An 18,426-nucleotide genomic window follows, 5' to 3' on the forward strand; every position below is an offset into this window, starting at 1 on the left:
AACAATTATATTTTTCACTATTAACTTTCTTTTTACTTTAAGGATCTAATAAATTGCATATATGAAATGATTTTATTTACAAGTATCATGTTTGTGATTTTAGGTTATTCGTCAAATAGTATAGCTTCTGACCATTAAATCAAAACAGACTTGTGATTTGATGACATAATGCTTATTTATTTAGAAACAGAAGTAACTAAATACAAATATGCTAAATACTTTATATTTTTATATATAAATAACCAGGTGAAAAAGAAGACAACCTTCCAATTGTGAAACTGGTTATTAAAGCCCTTAATTAAGTGTATTGTCCATGCAGTATGCACAGATGTCCTTCTCATCTAGGGATAAAATTTTCCTCTGGCCCTTTAAGAAGCAGGAATGTGAGTTCCCGTTCTGCCCAGGAGTATCGCGAGAGTTCACCTGCGAGCAGCGCGATTTACAACGCGATGCAGGTGTTTCTTATGAAGTGTGAGAACCCGGAAGTTCTTGTGTATGAAGCAAGACTTTAAGTTTAAAGTCACAGTGGAGCCACTGAGCAGTGAGACTAAGCGTACTCGTCAGGCTTACAGCTGAAGACCAAACATCTGTGGTGAAGTTCATCGCGGAGTGGTTATGAAGAAGCTCGTGAATATGATCTGTCATACGGTTGTATAACTCCGGTAAGCAGACGAATGTGAAATGACGCCGACTCGGTAAAGTGTAGTGAGACTCAAGGTGTTTTACCAGTCGCTGAAATCCCATGTCCTTCACTACAGAGCATGGTTGATCATCAAGCGCCATAAACTCCAATACTTTCTGAGTAATTTCTAGAGTTTTTGTGCTGTCGGATTATCAGATATTTTTAAATTATGGATAGATGAAAAATAGCCTTTCGGTATCGGCCGATACATCGGTGCATCTCTAGTTAAAACCAAGAATATAATGGGTAATTGCATATTTCATTTTAATTGACCCCCCCCCCCCCCTTTTTTTTAACTGAAGCAGCCTTATATGGTCTTGCATGTGTACAAATATTATATTTGTATGTGTATGTTGCATTTCCTACTGTCGATAAGGAAAGGGAAAAGGAGACAGACTTATATTCTTGGTTGTACAAAACCACGCTGTTACTTCAATTCAGTTCCATTTTATTTGTATAGCGTTTTTTAACAATAGACATTGTCTCAAAGCAGCTTTACAGAAACATATAAACACGGGATACAGATTTTAAATGTGCGACAGTCAACACTGGAACCAGCACCAGACAGGTCATTACAAAAATATGGATAGATGGAATGTTAGAAAAAGAGCAGTAAAAAAGTCAATGTAATGCTCACTTCATTTGGAAGTCATTTAGGAGAAAATGATCTTGGTGCTGCAGTGCAAGGTGAGGAGATAACTTCATCTAATATCCAAAGTGTTGCTGGTGGCACATATCATTATTTTGGTATTCTTAAAGCTTTGTCCAAAACCATGGAAAGAATCTGGTCTGTTGTTCTAGAGAAGTATGAATTCGAACTTCAACTGAACATGGATGTCTTACCACTGTTTAAAAGTTCGTCTCTGTAGTTTTGGCCAATTATAGGGTTACTGCAGGGTTATACTAAGAAACCAGTTGTCATTGCTCTGTTCTGTGGTAAATCAAAGCCAACATCACAAACTGATGAATTTGAAAGATCTAGTCAGTGAACTGCAAGGGTTAAGCAAGGGATTTGCCATAAATGGGAAGCAATTTTTCCTAAATGTCACATCTATCCTGTGTGATGCTCCAGCTAGAGCTTTTATAAAGGGAATTAAATCACATACTGGTTATTCAGGTTGTGACAAGTGCATCCAGTCTGGTGTGTACATCAACCATAGAATGACCTTTCCTGAGATCAACAGCCCACGTAGGACTGATGAGTCTTTTATCAACATGTCTGATGAAGACCATCATACTGAAACATCTCTTTTAAAAGCTGCAGGAATTGGCATGGTATCATGCTTTCCACATGATTACATGCACCTTGTATGTCTTGGTGTTATGTGAAAACTGCTGGACTTATGGCTTGCTTCAGGGCCTTTATGTTGTCTTTTGTCTGCTCGCCAAAGTGTTATAATCTCAGACACACTTGTTAGCTTGAGACGTTATATTCCTGAGGACTTTGCTAGGAAACCCAGGCAATTCTCAGAAAGACTGAGGTGGAAAGCGACAAAATTGCGACAGTTTCTGTTATACACAAGTCCAGTGGTTCTTCTTGATGTGCTGTCATAACCAATGTACAGCAATTTTAATTATCTGTTGCTATCTTTATACTCTCCAATCCACTCTTTGTATAATTCTTAATGACTTTGCTCACAGTTTGCTAGTGTCATTTGTAAAGCATTTTAGTGAGTTGTATGGTCCTGAATTTGTTATCTACAATGTACATGGGCTAAGCCATCTTTCTGAGGATGTCAAAAAACATGGAAGCCTTGACTTCTTGTCTGGGTTTCTGTTCGAAAACTTCCTGGGATGAATAAAAAAAATTAGAACTCCACACCATCTCCTATAACAGGTTATACGGCGACTTTCAGAAATGGACTGTTTCATGGTAACTGCTGAACATTTGGATATGAAAATTGTCTTGAAAAAACAACATGAAAATGGCCCAATTCCACCGGATTTTAATAAAGTTGACCAGTTCCAGGAGGTTGTTCTAGGTAGCACTAGAGTTAATCTCTCATGTATGGGAGAAAACTGTAGGAATTGGATGCTGCATTGGTGTAGTAATGAATATTCTTCAATGTCAGAAGAAAGTAAAGTGCTTAAAACACTTATCTAAATGAAAAGCTTACAGCACCTAGTATTCCCATTCAGTCTCCCAACCAAGTACTAACCAGGCCCAACTTTGCTTTGCTTCCGAGGTCAGATGAGATCAGGCTTTTAGTTATTATTTTTTTTTATTAAAAGTATTAAAAAATTCCAATAAAAATATATTACAGCATAAATACTTTTTCACATTAAAATACATCTGAATGTACATTATTTTTTAACAATAAATCCTTACTTCATAAACATTTATTATTTACATCCATTGTAATATCAGTTTAAAACACAGTCAGTGCATAAAAAATAAATAACTCTTATATTCCTAATATGATCAAATTACCCTTGTTGTCCTGGCACTTTCCATTGTAAATCATTAAACATTTTACATATGTCTGGCGTAAAAACATTATAAAATTCATCCATTTTATCTTCTTGTTTAAAATAGAAAAACAAACATTCTATATATCTTTCCACTTTTCTTTTAAAAACACGCTCTACATCCATTACAATTTTTTCCTCTTTTTGCCACAACTCTTCTCTCCCATATTGCACTTTTTAACATCACGAGCAGATTGATAAGTTTATTGTTTTTACACTTTTTATCCACTCCTAACATGAAGATTTTATTCCATTCCGTGTCTTTCTCATTTTTTCCCCTCTCAGTTGTTCAATTATTCTTACATTTCGCATTAAAATCTTTCAACTCTTTACAATGTAAAAACAAATGTAAAAACCCTTCATCATCATTATATACTTTACATACTGCACTTTGCTCCATTCCTATTTTGTTCAGTAGGATGTCCTTAAGTATGACTTTATGTCTGATAAAATACTCTAGGTTCTCTAATTTTGTTTCTGTGATCGTCCCTTTCATGTTATTCCATATGCTTTCTTCTTTAAGGTCATTGAATTTCTGTTGCCAGTACTCCTTTACAATAGGTTTTTTAAAAACTCCATCTCTAAAAAGGCTATAAAACATTTTCACTGTACATTCTTTAAAAGCAACCAGGTTTTTCTCCCACCTTCACATAGACCTCTCTTCCTGTTCCCCCCTCTTCCATGCTTTCAATTCTCTTTATCCACTCTTTGGGTATTGCTTTTTTGATGACATCATACTTGTTTATTATTTATTGTCTGCTAAAATCCTCTTTCGCCTCCTCCATTGCATCTACTGTACACTGTACAGGTAAAAACCCTTCTTTAAATTCATATAAAACATCTCTAACCCTTGTGATTCCCACCTCCCACCATTTCTTAAAAAAAACAACTCTTTTCCTTGATTTAAAATGCTGCTGTTTAAGAATAAAGGCTGATTTAAAATGTTCTCTCTGCCTTAGGGATTAAAATGTACATTGGTTAAAAATTTCCCCCAGGCGCTCATCATTTCCTTATAAAAATCTGGTAACCCTTCCATCATCCAGTTCTTTCTTTTCATCCATAAAATATTATCTCCCCAATTAAAATTCACACATTTGTTTATAAAATATTCCTTTTTTTTTTCCATGCTGCTTTATTTTCATCATCCATATACTTTTTTTTAAAAATTATTTTCAATCTCAAACTGTTTTTCCTTTGCTCAGCATCCATTAAACCCAGCCACCCCCCTCCACTGCACCTATTAAAGTATTGTACGCGATTCTTGGTGGCTTTCTGTCCCATAAAAAATCTAAAAAAACATTCCTTCAGCTTTCGTTCTGCCCACAACGGCATAGATGACACATGTAAGGTATACCATAACTTGGACACCATCAACACATTTAAGATTAAAACCTTCCCTTTTAAATTAAGAGTCCTAAGTTTCCAAAGATTCAGTCTTCTTTCAATACCTCCTAATATGTCTTCCCACATGGTTTCATTACATTTACATTTACATTTATTCACTTAGCAGACGCTTTTATCCAAAGCGACTTACAAATGAGAAAAATACAAGCAAAGCGATATATCAAGCAGAGAACAATACAAGAAGTGCTAATGTACAAGATCTATTAATTGAATTCCAGAAGAAGCAAAGTGCAGAGTAGAGGTGTAAGTGCAATTATTATTTTTATTTATTTATTTATTTTATTTAAATTATGAGTTGGTTAGGTGTTCACGGAAGAGGTGGGTCTTTTAGCTGTTTTTTGAAGATGGTGAGAGATTCTGCGGTCCAGATTGAGATTGGAAGTGCATTCCACCACTGAGGAACAGTTAGTGTGAAGGTTCTGGAAAGGGACCTTGCACCACGCTGAGTTGGAACTGCTAAACTTCTGCTAACTGCTAAAGATTGCGAGAGGGAATGTAGGCCTTCTGGAGAGAGTTGAGGTAGGAGGGTGCTGTTCCTGACAAGGTCTTGTAGGTGAGCATCAAGGCCTACAGGAAGCCAGTGGAGGGAGATGAAGAGGGGTGTGACATGGGTTCTCTTGGGCTGGTTGAAGACGAGGCGTGCTGCAGCACTGATTTCCCCAATTAAAACACCTAAGATCTTTTATTTCTTTTGTTTCTTTGAAAGTAAAAGGATTTGTTAAATCTGTAACCCATCCAAATCTCATATACACTGTTTTTTCTTCATTTACCTTACCTCCTGAGCCCTTACAAAACATCTGTACAATTTCCATGACCTTTTTAACACTCTCCATTTCTTTTACTATCACTGTGGTATCATCTGCATATTGAAATATTTTGTCCTTTTCTTTACTTCCTTTAACACCTATTCCTTTTATTTTTTCTTTTTGCTTTATGGCTAGTCCTAGTGGTTCTGATACGAGTGAATATAAAAGAGCTGATAGTGGACATCCTTGTGTTATGGATCTTTTTTATTTTAAACCACTGTGTTAAATTTAAATCCATTCAATAAAACTTAATCCATTCAATAAAATTCTCTCCGAAACCAAAACTCTTTAAAATTCCAAATAAATAATCATGTTCTACCCTGTCAAAAGCTTTTTCAAAATCTAAACTAATTACATAGCCTTCTTTGTTTTTGAATTTCATGTATCTGATCATATCTTGTATGCTTAATGTTGTGTCTGCTATGTCTTCCTTTTACCCCGTACACTTGATTTGTTTTTGTTTTAATTATGCTTGGCATTACTTCTTTTAATCTGTTGGCTAAAATTTTTGCTAAAATCTTTAAATCAGTGTTGAGCATTGTAATCGGTCTGTAGTTATTTAGGTCTTCCCTTTCTCCTTTTCTTTTATATATCAACTTGATCAACCCCATTCCCATTCTTTGGCTCATCTCTCCTTTCTTAAAAACCTCATCATATACTTCTTTCAAGGTTCTAGTTAAAAAATCCTTAAAAACGATATAAAACTCACTCCCCAAACCATCTATCCCTGGACTTTTCTTTCTATTTAATTCGGTTGTAGCTTTTTCAATCTCTTCCTCTCTTATGTCTTGATCACATTCTTTATCTTCCTCTCCTACTTTTTTTTTTATTTGCTTCAATAGTAGTGCTTTTTCTTCTTCTTTTACTCCCTCTGAATTAAATAGCTTTTCATAATATGCTTTTATTTCTTTCAGAATTTCCTCACTTTTTTTCTACTACTTCTCCATTTTCTCCTTTTATTGTTTCAGCTTTCCCTTTTCTCCTTTCCAGATCGAAAAAAAAATTTGTGCACTTTTCTCCTTCCACCATCTGCTTTGCTTTACTTCGCAGACTCGCACCTTGATATTTATTTTCTTCCATTTCTTTCAGTTCTTCCTCTATTACTTTTAATTTTTGTATAACTTTTTCTTTCTCGTTTAATTCTTTTCCCCATCGTTCCCTTGTTTCTCTTTCCTTATTCTTTTTGCTTTTCTGTATTTGTCTGCAATATTTTATTGTAAATTTTTTCACTGCATACTTCACATTTTCCCACCATATTCTTTTATCTTCCACATACATTCCATTTTCTTTTTCGTTTTCAATGATATCTTTTATCTTTTCAACATATTCTTCATTCTTTAAAAGTGCTGTGTTTAAGACCCATACCCCTGGCCCTCTTTTCACTGTACTCCAGTCTATTTGCATAAAAAGTGGCTTATGATCACTTGTTTCTTCATACCTCATCCCTTCCATAAAACCTTCTATGTTCCTTGTACATAAAACAAAGTGAATTCTTGTTTTGCACATAAAATTCCCGACTATCTGCCTCCTTGAGTATTCTTTTTTCTTTTCATTCCTTTCTCTCCATATGTCAATCATGTTATTTTCATCCATCAATGATTTTAGCTCTTTTCTCCCAGTGTCAGTTTTAAAGACCATTCCTTCAGCCATATCCAATTTACTAAACACTATTAAAATCCCACATTATAATAACTTGATTGATCCCTTAAACACTTAAAATACTCTCTCTTTTCCTGCTCCCCTGTTGGTGCATGTACATTGACCACCAACACTTTCCTCTCTTCATATTCTATCTCTACCGCCATACATTTCCCAAATGTGTCCTTATACACTATTTTACATTTTATGTCTCTATTTTCTTTTATTAGAATTGCTACTCCTCTGCCAAAATTATCATCGCCATTGTTATAAAATATTTCCCCATTCCATCTTTTCCTTATTTCACTTATCTACCCATCTCTCCAGTTAGTTTCTTGTAATACAATCACATCTTCCCTTTTACACATTTCTTTCAATTTTTTCATTTTTTTTTACGTTTAAAATTCCTCTTAAATGTAACAATTCTTAAAATCATAAGACTGAGGAAAACGTACATCAAACTCATCTTTTCAGTCAATCCCCTCAAAGTCCTTTAGACACTCATACCTGTTTTCATGTTTAAGCGCATCCTTTTTAATCATTCTTTTTCTGGCTCCAAATAAAAAGCGTATAGCACCTAGTATTCCCATTCAGTCTCCCAACCAAGTACTAACTAGGCCCAACTTTTGGTTTTTAGTTTTTTATTTATTTTATTTTTTTTAGTTATGCCTGACCCCAACCTTTGAACCCGATCGCTGACCCTAACCATAAACTTTGAAACCCTTCACTGACCCTAACCCCAACCCTGACCATAACCTTGAACCCTATGCCTGACCCCAACCCTAAGCCTAACCATCTCCCCATCCTTTAACTTCATTCCTTAGCCTAAGCCTTACCCTAACCCTAAATAGTCCAATTTCTCAGAAAAGGATAGATACATAGTCCATTAAAAACCAACTAGTCCATTTTTAAACCAGGACAGGATAGATACACAGACCATTCTTCACACATAATGACAGGATAAAACCCTGAAAGTATGATGGATGAAAAAAGAGAAGGAAGAATTAGATATGCAATAAACCCGAATCTGGGATTTTATTTAAGAAATAAGCAATGCAAAAAACCTAACCCCTAACCCCCTGTTGGCTCAAATTTTGCCTATTACCCAAAAACACTTAAAATTCATCATAGAAGCCAACACTCACATCTACCTCTGAGCCCAGTTGGAGATAGAAAAAAAGACACCAGCCGTGAGTGAGAAGAAGCAAGGGTCCTAGATTTATTGTTCCGTTCCACCACGAGATCCACACTGATGAGAATTCTCAGAAGTGATCTGATACCCTGAGCCTAAGCTCCAGTATTTATACTGTATTTACCCAGTAAATAACCCATATGTTTCAAGAAGACTATGATATCACTACCAATAGGGTTAAAAAAAGAGCTCATCTACCTTACTCTTATGTTCAAGAAAAGGGCTATTCCACTTACACATAGAATCAAAACCAGGGGTTTTCAAATTACACATAATCAGAACCAAGGGATTTCGACTAACCCAGAGAATCAAAACCAAGGGATTTGAATTACCCGTAGAATCAAAAAGTGGAGAGACAAAACAATCTAGAGGGACCTTGGTCTTACTATTATCTCACGGGGGGGCAGCTTGACTCAGCCACCCTTATAAATGGCTCCTCATGGTTCTCTCTTAACATTAAGGCCTTCCTTGCGAGCCTGCATTTCTAGTTTATAATTTATTTTCATATTTGCTCTATCTCTATTTTATATATAGTTATACTGCTTGAAAAACAGTTTACTGTACTTCCTACTTCATAATATCATTATATTACCCTTCTACTGTCCTACATATCCTATTATTCTGTTTTTTAATAAAGAGTATTCTATTATGATATTACCTTAATACTCCTTTTTATTATTCTTATAAAGTTATGTTATGTGTGCGAGAGAGAGTGTGTGTGTGTGTGTGTGTGTGTGTGTATGTATGTCTACATGCCCGCCCTTGACTGTACGTGTGTGTGTGTGTGTGTGTGTGTGTGTGTGTGTGTGTGTGTGTGTGTTAGCTAGCACTCCTCAGCTCGTATACTACTTTTTGACTAATATCATTGTTCTTAGATATCATTGATCTAGACCATAAACCAAACAGACATATCAACAAGGATAGAAAAGCGGTAGATTGGTCCATCATTTTCAAACCTGTAGTTTTCATCGGGGACTCCAATCTCAGTCGGATCCCTAAAATCAAAAGTCCAAACAAACAAAGTCGACAGCTTTCCGGGGGCCAACTTCCTACACTTGGCCAAAATTCTGCAGAAACAAAAAACACATCCACTTGTACATAAGGTAATTCTGTCCGGAGGTTTAAATAACAGGGGACAACATCCGTACAAAACGGCCATGAAACAACTGCAGTGCCTTTGGAGAACTGCCCAATCAAATTTTATATTCCCAAATGCCACAATTCACACACCCATTATTCAATTTTCAGAATCCCTACCTCCACAGGAGCAGCAGAATTTGGAGGTGTTGAATAAATACATTGTCACACGGTAGTCCATTGTGGGAACTAAACAGATTGTTTTTCAGGGTCGAGAAAGATCACATCCACTGGGCCGCAGAGACGGCACAACGTATGTTTGATGGTTGGTGCAATCAATTAAACTATTGAGGACGGAGATGTGCAATGACCAATCGCACTCCAGTATTTTCAGTCTGTCCAAAACTTTTCATTTATCACAGGGAGAGAGGCTGCTGCTGGAGAAGGGGCTTACCTTCATCCCGACGCCAGGTGGGTCGGATCTTGGGGGTCTTAAGAGGGATGGTCATTTGCACAATAGAAAGTTAAAGATCTTAAACTATTTTGACTTCCAGACACAAACCAATACCACCCCATTCATACAAACGTCCAAATGGGAACCGCCAATTGCAGCATGTAACACACATCAGACGACTAATTAAACACAATCACATAGCAATAGGCTCAAACAGATCTTTTAAAACATCTGACAATTTATCACCCACACAGAAAAGGGCAATCCGTTCACTTAAAACAAACACAGACATCATCTTAAAACCGGCAGATAAGGGGTCGGGATTGTCATTTTGGACAAAGCTCAATACAAGTTCGAGGTTAAAAGACAACTGAATAACACCGACCATTACATACCTTTGAATCGCTCACTACAAGCCGAGACTAAATTAATTATACAAAACGTCCTGAATAGTTTACATCAGGAAAAATATATCAATCTAAAACAGAAACATTATTTAATGGGTCCAGATGTTCCCAGGCCTAGACTGTTCTATCTATTACCGAAAATACATGCTGCACCAGAAACATGGACCATCCCAGGCAAGATCCCCAGGGGCCGCCCGATAGTGTCGGACTGCAGAAGTGAGTCCTATCGCATGGCCCAATACATTGATAGTTTTTTTTAAATCCGTTGTCACAAACACCTCAAAGCTACATAAAGGACACATATGACTTTATTGCCAAAATACAAAACATCAGCATCTCAACGATTCATTTCTCTTTACAATTGACATAAACAGCCTATGCACAAATATATCAACAGTCTTAGGACTGAAAGCTGTTCAAAAAGTTTTCAGAAATCACCCGGATCCATACAGACCGGATAAATACATTTTACAACTCTTAGAAATAGGCCTAATGCGGAATGACTTTGAATTTGACTCACAATTTTACTTGGAGGTCCAAGGTACAGCAATGGGCAAAATATTTGCACCAGCATACGCAAACATATACATGGCAGAATGGGAAACATCCCTTCTAGACAGATGCAAATTTAAGCGCCTAGTTTACTACAGATACCTGGATGACATCTTTGGGGTTTGGCAGCACGGAATGGAGGAATTCGATCGATTCATCATACTTGCAAACACACATCATCCAAACATCACAATAAAACACAACGCTAATAGACAATCCATTCAGTTTCTAGACACTATGGTTTTCTTGGGTGAACCTGTTGAGCAGTCCAGGGCACTCAAGACTAAAGTGTACTTCAAAAAAACAGACACGCATAGTCTTTTACACAAATCGAGTTTTCATCCAAAGCATACGTTCAAAGGGATAGTCAAGTCCCAGTTAATGTTTCCACCGCATCTGTACGGATGAGAACGACTTCCATGACACTACTGTTTAAAGCCCTTAGATATAGAGGCTATACTCGCAGATTTTTAAGACAAATCAAAGCCACACCACTGAGGGAAATAAAGACTCCACCTCCAGACACCCTGCTGCCAAACCCCCAACAGGTCATCCTGTTAATAACTACCTACAATCAGCAAACACTAGCCTTTAAATAAAAAAGTTAAAAACAATTTTGAATGCACTCAACACCAACTAACGGTTTTACAAAAATTTAAAGTCATTTCGGCGTACAGAAAAAACAAAAACCTTAAGGATATCTTGGTCCGTTCCAGATTCAGCTCTAAAACTCTCCGGCAGCGGTCTCCGTGGCAAGCATACCATAGAAAAATAAAATAGATTTTAGGTACACCCATAACACAAAATCTATACTTGAACACAAGCAATATAGTGTACTGTATAACATGTGCATATTGTCGGAAACGCTATATTGGGGGAAACTAAAAACACACTAGCGGCAAGGTTAAAACAACATTTACACATCAAGAATAACACCAAAAATACAAAACTGATTCATCATTTTAAAGAACACTGGATAAACCAATTGACAATCTCAGGGTTGGAATCTAACACTGCATTTGTTTAAATGGATACACAGATTCAGAACATGGAATCCCGTGGGACTTAATGAGAGGGGGAGAATTTTATGGTAAGACACCGGTTTTAAACCATAAAATGACATTACGTTGAGCGTATATGTAAACCCGGAAATGGTTTAAGAAGTATAAATAGGGAATTCAAGTTTTGAGGGGAATCATAAAATAACATTATCCATAAATAAAAGTTACATAGTAGTGTCACATGTGCTTCCACATTTCTTGACCTCCCTTAGATGCTTTGTTTTAATTTGATCTGCTCTGAAATTATGGTCTCAAAACAATAAAAAATAATTAGAGTTTGTATGAAGCAGATTATTTATTATTCTCAGGTGTGGGGCTTTAATTCTCTTTAAGCTTTCAACCCTGTTTTGATTCATAAATTGTTTTAATTTATTAGCAAAACTGCACAATTTAGAATGAATGTTGTATTTGACAGTGTTGAAAGAGTTGCCGTGAACTTACTAAGTTTACAGGCATCAAGATTAAAAATGTACACTTGTCTAAATGTCCTACATAAACATATACAGTGGGGTCAAAGTCTGACCATTTTTTCTGATGTTTTTTCATTTAAAATTTGAAATCAACAGAAGGTCATGAAAATTCACAATGAGTCACAACTAGTGATTGGGATGAATAGGTTGTACAGTATCGTCCCATTAGCTCAGGTATTCCAGGTATGTCAAGTATGTAATACTGTTCATTATTGTAGCAGGTGGGGAGTTGGTTTAGCGGAAGTCTGCAGAAGGACTGTGGTGGAATGGGGAATTAACATTGCATACCTGTTGCATATTTTTGTTTTCTTATATGAACAAGCTGTTCTCTCTTGTGTGTGTATGTGTATGTGTATGTGTATGTGTGTGTGTGTGTGTGTGTGTGTGTGTGATTTAGAGGTGAAGAGACAGGACACAATCGCATGAGATCAGCATGTTTATTAGGGCATATACAAAAATCATAGTCACGGATCAAAGTGTAGTCAGTTAAAAAGATTAAACTATTGAACTGGTATTTATTTATTTAATATTTATTCTTGTTAGAAATATAACGTTAGAAATCTTCATCCTTAATTCTGTCTATAGCAGGAAAAAAAGTGTTATTTAGAGTGTGTAGTGTAATGATATAAAATATCATATGACACATTTTGTAATAAAATAATATCTGTAATAAAACCTACGTAGGCCACACTAAGTAAAGAACATAATTAGCATTTCATTTAAAATGTCATGGTGTCAAAACTTATAGCAGAGGTCATCAGTTCAGAATTTATTTCTGGTGTAAAACACCTAAATGTTTTTAAAAGGTTACTAAAAGTGGACAAGTTTAATTACTTTTCTCACCAAAAAGCTGGAAAGGTAATGTTTATCTGTATAAACATCTCTCTATCTATCTATCAATCTATCTATCTATCTATGTATAAAGCTATTAAACAAACAAATAAATAAAAAATATACAGCCATTATTAACTATTTCATCATCAATATTTAATCATTTTAATGTAGGATTAATTCTATTTGGGAAATTCAACCAGGGAGTTTTTTTTTTTTTCTTTTTTTTTTTTTTTTAGGAAAATAAACAGTTCTTTACACCAGACGTGTGCATTTTGGACATGCGCAGGATTTAAAGACGTTTTTAAAGCATTTCACAGAGACTGCTCCTGTACTGCAGGTTTCTGTCAGGTTCGCTGCATCCTGTATGTATCCGTGGTCACAAAATTAGAATTGGAACCTTGGAATCATGAGCTGTTATTATTCTGAAATGTGGAATCAAAACATTCCCGAGTATAAAAGCTGATCTGCATCAAGACAATCCACATTCAGATGAAAGCTGTACATTCAGTAGCTCTGACCTGCATACAAACACTGGATAGAACATGAGTAAACAGGAAGAAGAGAAGGGAATGGAGAGGAAGGTAGACGGGATGTCCTGCAACATCAATGAGCTGCGGTTAGAGAAGAAGCTCTGTGACGCAGTCATCGTGGTGGACGGCGCCGAATTCCACGTGCACAAGATCATCCTGTGCGGCTGCAGCCCATACTTCATAGCTCTCTTCACCAACGGCGGGTACCCTCCTGATAAGCCCAGGTACAGCATCCCTAACGTTTCCGCCGAGATAATGGAGCTGATCGTGGAGTACGCGTATATAAGACGTGTTAACATCACAGAGATAAACGTGTGTAAGCTGCTGATCGCTGCTGATTATCTGTTGGTGAACAGCCTGGTGAACGACTGCTGCACGTTCCTGAAGGCTCAGCTGTATCCCGAGAACTATGTTAAGATCTGGCATTTAGCTCACTCCTACTTCTGCGAGAAGTTGAAGCAGCAGGCCTTCCGGTTTATCTTGCACCACTTTGAGGAGATGGTGCGGCTCTCTGAGGACTTCCTGGACCTGACGGTCGAGCAGCTGAGCGAGATAATCGAGAAGGATGAACTGAACGTGAAACAGGAGAGCGTGGTGTTTGAAGCCATCTTACAGTGGATCAAACATGCGCCATGGAAACGGAAAGCGCACATAGGAGTGTTACTGCCCAGGGTGCGTCTGGGGCTACTGACACACGATTACCTTATGAACAATGTGAGCAACAACGTTTTAGTGATGGACGACATGACATGTAAGCCAATCGTCACCAGAGTTCTGATGGGCATCGATGACCTCAACCCGAGCCTTCCCCTCAGCTCTGATCTCCAGAGACTCCGCCTGCCCAGCGCCGTTCTGCTGGCCATCGGTGGCTATGGCCACAAGAATCTCAATACAACTCAATACAACTGTACAAATGTTTGTACAAGAAACATAGAAGCGTATGATACGCGAGCAGCGCGCTGGGTCAACGTCACATGCAACGACGAGAGTCCACGAGCCTATCATGGGACAGTGTATCTGAATGGCTTCGTGTACTGCATCGGAGGATTCGACAGTGTGGGTTTCCTCAACAGTGTGAGAAGGTTTGACCCCATCACCAGAACCTGGGCTCAGGTGAACCCCATGCACTCTTGCCGGTGTGACGTGAGCGTGTGTGTGCTGGACAGTCGTATCTATGCGATGGGAGGATTTGAAGGCTTCGAACATCTGAATACAGTAGAGCGATATGAACCTGAGAATGATCGGTGGTGCATGATCGCGCCGATGCACGAACCAAGGAGTGACTCTAGCGCTACAGTACTGAACGGCAAAGTGTACATATGTGGAGGGTTTGACGGGAACGGGTGTTTGTTCACGGGGGAGTATTACAGTCCTCAGACGGGAGCGTGGACCCTCATCACCCCCATGATGATCAGAAGGCGTGGACTGGGCGTGGTTGCGTACGGAGGATGGGTTTACGCTGTCGGGGGAAATGATGGTGTTAATCAAATAAGCAATGTAGAGGTGTATAATCCTCAGACCAACGTGTGGACACAAGGTCCAGCCATGAACAACAAGCGCAGCAACTTTGGCATTGAGGTGCTGGACGATCTCCTGTTCGTTGCTGGAGGAGATAACGGCTCTACCTCCATGGATGAAGCGGAGTGTTATGATAAGCAGACTTCTGAATGGCATGCAATCGAAAACATGGGGATTTCTCACCGTGGTCTGAGCTGCTGTGTGCTGTCTGGTTTACCCAACATGGCAGATTACGCTGCTCCCCGAGACGATCCCTACAGAGTCCCTCAGAGCTCACAGAGCACCAGAGGCTACCTCACACCTCCTGCCAACGTCTGAGACGTACAAATAAACCTCCTTCATCAGCATCCTTTTGTTCTCAAGAATCAAATTAACCACTCTGAAGCAGTCAAACTACTGAATTTGCCTTTTGTTTCCCCTCTTATGCTGCAAGCCGTTGTACTGAAACTCGTAAAACCACAACGTCCCTCATGGAGACGTGCGATAGAACAGTCCTGAGAGCTCTCACACACACACGTACACATACCTGAGATCACAATGACATGGCGGCGCTCATGTGGTCAACGCTAAACAGAATTCCCTTCACGTTATTTTCTGTGTGATGAAACTCGACTTTGATGACTTGTAGCTTTTATGTCATAAGTTTAAGTTTGTGACGTAATTCCGCTGATTATAGCCCAAATTCAGTAATGTGATCAAATCACTGTAACGGATCATTTTTACGAGCAAAGTTGAAGACAGGGGACGACGATTATACATCATTTCTCTCTGTGCATCACAGGAATAATTCATGTAGGTCTTATTAATATGTTTATCAAACTCAAATATGACCTTGCTCAGAGTATCCACCAGTATTTCTGAGCCGGAACGCCTTTAGATCGGAACGCCGGAAAACTGGTTCTGTACTTTCAGAGCTCGAGTACAACAGAGTGCAGCATTAATACCAGCAGATCCACAGCAATAGACTCTCGGATAATACTATATACACACCAGGTTCAATTACACTACAATCAAACAAGAAAAAAAAAACATGGATTAGGAAAAAAGGACATAAAATAATGACAAAGAGTAAAGGAAAAGGAGAGACAGAATGTGTGTGTGTGAGAGAGAGGATGAGAGAGAGAGAATGATAGAGAATATGTGTGTCTGTGAGTGAGAGATAGAGAGAGAGGATGAGAGAGAGAATGAGAGAATGAGAGAGATATGAATGAAAATTAAATAGAAAGAATGAAAAGCAGAAATCAAGAGGGAAAACAAAAAGTGAAAGACAAACACACTACATGAGGGACTGACAGAAAAAGTTTGAAACAAACAAGTGAGAAGAAAAGAAATGTAAAAAATAATGGAGAGAAAGAAAGAGCAAAAAAGGAACAATAAAAATGATAAATATGAAAGAGAAAGTAATCATGGTAGGGGAATAAAAAGGTAGGACACAATTACTAAAAAGCAGGAGAAACCGTGGAAAAGAAGAGGAAGAGAGACAGATAAAGAAAAAAGGAAAGAGAGGAAGGAGAAAAGAGTGAGAGAGGGATGAAAGAAATGAAGAGAGATTAACGTTTCACCTTGAAGAAGTCGGTTTTGTCAGCAATGTGCTTTAACATCCCCTGTGTGAACGGCGGCCTGATCACCACGGCAACACGACCCTGGCTCGGGCTCATCAGCTGGGTGGACTCGGCCACGCCCACCCGTTCTGCTGTCACCATGGCGACGAACTGCGTCAGACCCACCAGGTCCATGAGGAGGGAGACAGTGACGGCGCGGATGCTGAAGTCCAGCTTAGAGAAACAGATGTTCATCAGAGACTCGAGCCACCGAGGAGGTGGAGTCACACCGCCGCTGTCTGACATCATCATCACCACACACACGTCATTAATAATCATATTAATATTAACTATTATTATTGTTGATGTTGATATTAATTTATAAGTAATCATACACCATAATTATTAATAATAAACAGCAAATAATAAATAAATCAGTAATATTTCATAAAAAAGTAAAAAAAAATGCAAATGTGAGAGTATGTTCTGTTTAATATGCGCTGGTTAAATAAAATCATTTTGGCAGCCGTGAACACAGACACACACTCCTTCTGTTCAAATACACACAACCTCTCTGTTAACTCCGCCTCCTCCTGGTTAGCCCCGTCCCCGGTGGGTGATGTAAAGCTCCACCAGTCTGCACAGAAAGTGCTGGAAGTGCCCGAGGCAGTGCTGCATCACAGGAGCACCAGAGAACCAGGCTGGAGTTTAGGATCGTACTGGAGAGGGGCATGGTCATCAGACTCCGCCTCCTCGTACTGAACAAAATCTGTAAAGCTGCTCTCTGGAGAACGAACTGCGGAGGGACTTTCCCTGTCCTCAAACACGTCCTCGCTGACCGGGACATCCAGACATGACCGGCCTGGGGGGGGGGTAGAGAGAGAGAGAGAGAGAGTGTGACTCTTACAGTGTGACTGAAAATTTCCAGCGTCTCGTTAGTGCGTGATGACTTCACTCAGACTGTGTATGTGTGATGTGTGTGTGTGTGTGGTGCACTGACCTGGAGTGTGTCCTGCTCTTGGGCGGGGCCACTGGACAGGAGGACGAGGGGGGGGATGAGCAGAGGTTGGACTTTGGAGCAGAGGCACAGACAGTGTTGCAGTCCGAGCTGCAGCGTAACGGCCGACACCATCCTCAACAACTGGGGCAAGTGTTCTGTCTGGATCTCTATATACACACATCTCCTACACACACTTACAGACAGACAGAGAGAGAGAGAATGAGAGAGAGAAAATGTAAGACAGTTGATCTGCTGAAAGTCATGAAACTGTTACACAGTCAGTGTGTAAAATATAAAGTCTTGATACCGTGTATTTGGTGTACGATAGTGTAGGATGGTGTTTTTGATGTAGGATGGTGTACGATGGTGCTTTTGGTGTACGATGGTGTTTTTGGTGTAGGATGGTGTTTTTAGTGTAGGATGGTGTTTTTGGTGTAGGATGGTGTACGATGGTGTTTTTGGTGTAGGATGGTGTAGGATGGTGTTTTTAGTGTAGGACGGTGTTTTTGGTGTACATTGGTGTTTTTGGTGTAGGATGGTGTTTTTGGTGTACGATGGTGTTTTTGGTGTAGGATGGTGTAGGATGGTGTTTTTAGTGTACGATGGTGTTTTTGGTGTAGGATGGTGTAGGATGGTGTTTTTAGTGTAGGACGGTGTTTATGGTGTAGGATGGTGTTTTTGGTGTAGGATGGTGTTTTTAGTGTAGGATGGTGTTTTTGGTGTAGGATGGTGTAGGATGGTGTTTTTGGTGTACATTGGTGTTTTTGGTGTAGGATGGTGTTTTTGGTGTA

General features: G+C 38.7%; 2 protein-coding genes across 4 annotated transcripts in view; one reads left to right on the top strand and one right to left on the bottom strand.

The window, feature by feature from the left end:
* LOC128630844 (uncharacterized) overlaps positions 1-18,426 on the bottom strand; it is a 320,670-nt gene that overhangs the window by 221,058 nt on the left and 81,186 nt on the right. The gene's annotated exons all lie outside the window — the stretch shown is intronic.
* LOC128630839 (kelch-like protein 10) lies at positions 13,297-16,223 on the top strand. The gene has a single exon (XM_053679129.1). The coding sequence runs from the start codon at positions 13,589-13,591 to the stop codon at positions 15,410-15,412; it is 1,824 nt and encodes a 607-aa protein (XP_053535104.1). The 5' UTR covers positions 13,297-13,588; the 3' UTR covers positions 15,413-16,223.

The sequence above is a fragment of the Ictalurus punctatus genome, unplaced genomic scaffold (genome assembly GCF_001660625.3).
Source record: "Ictalurus punctatus breed USDA103 unplaced genomic scaffold, Coco_2.0 Super-Scaffold_100068, whole genome shotgun sequence".
NCBI classification, from domain to species: Eukaryota; Metazoa; Chordata; class Actinopteri; order Siluriformes; family Ictaluridae; genus Ictalurus; species Ictalurus punctatus.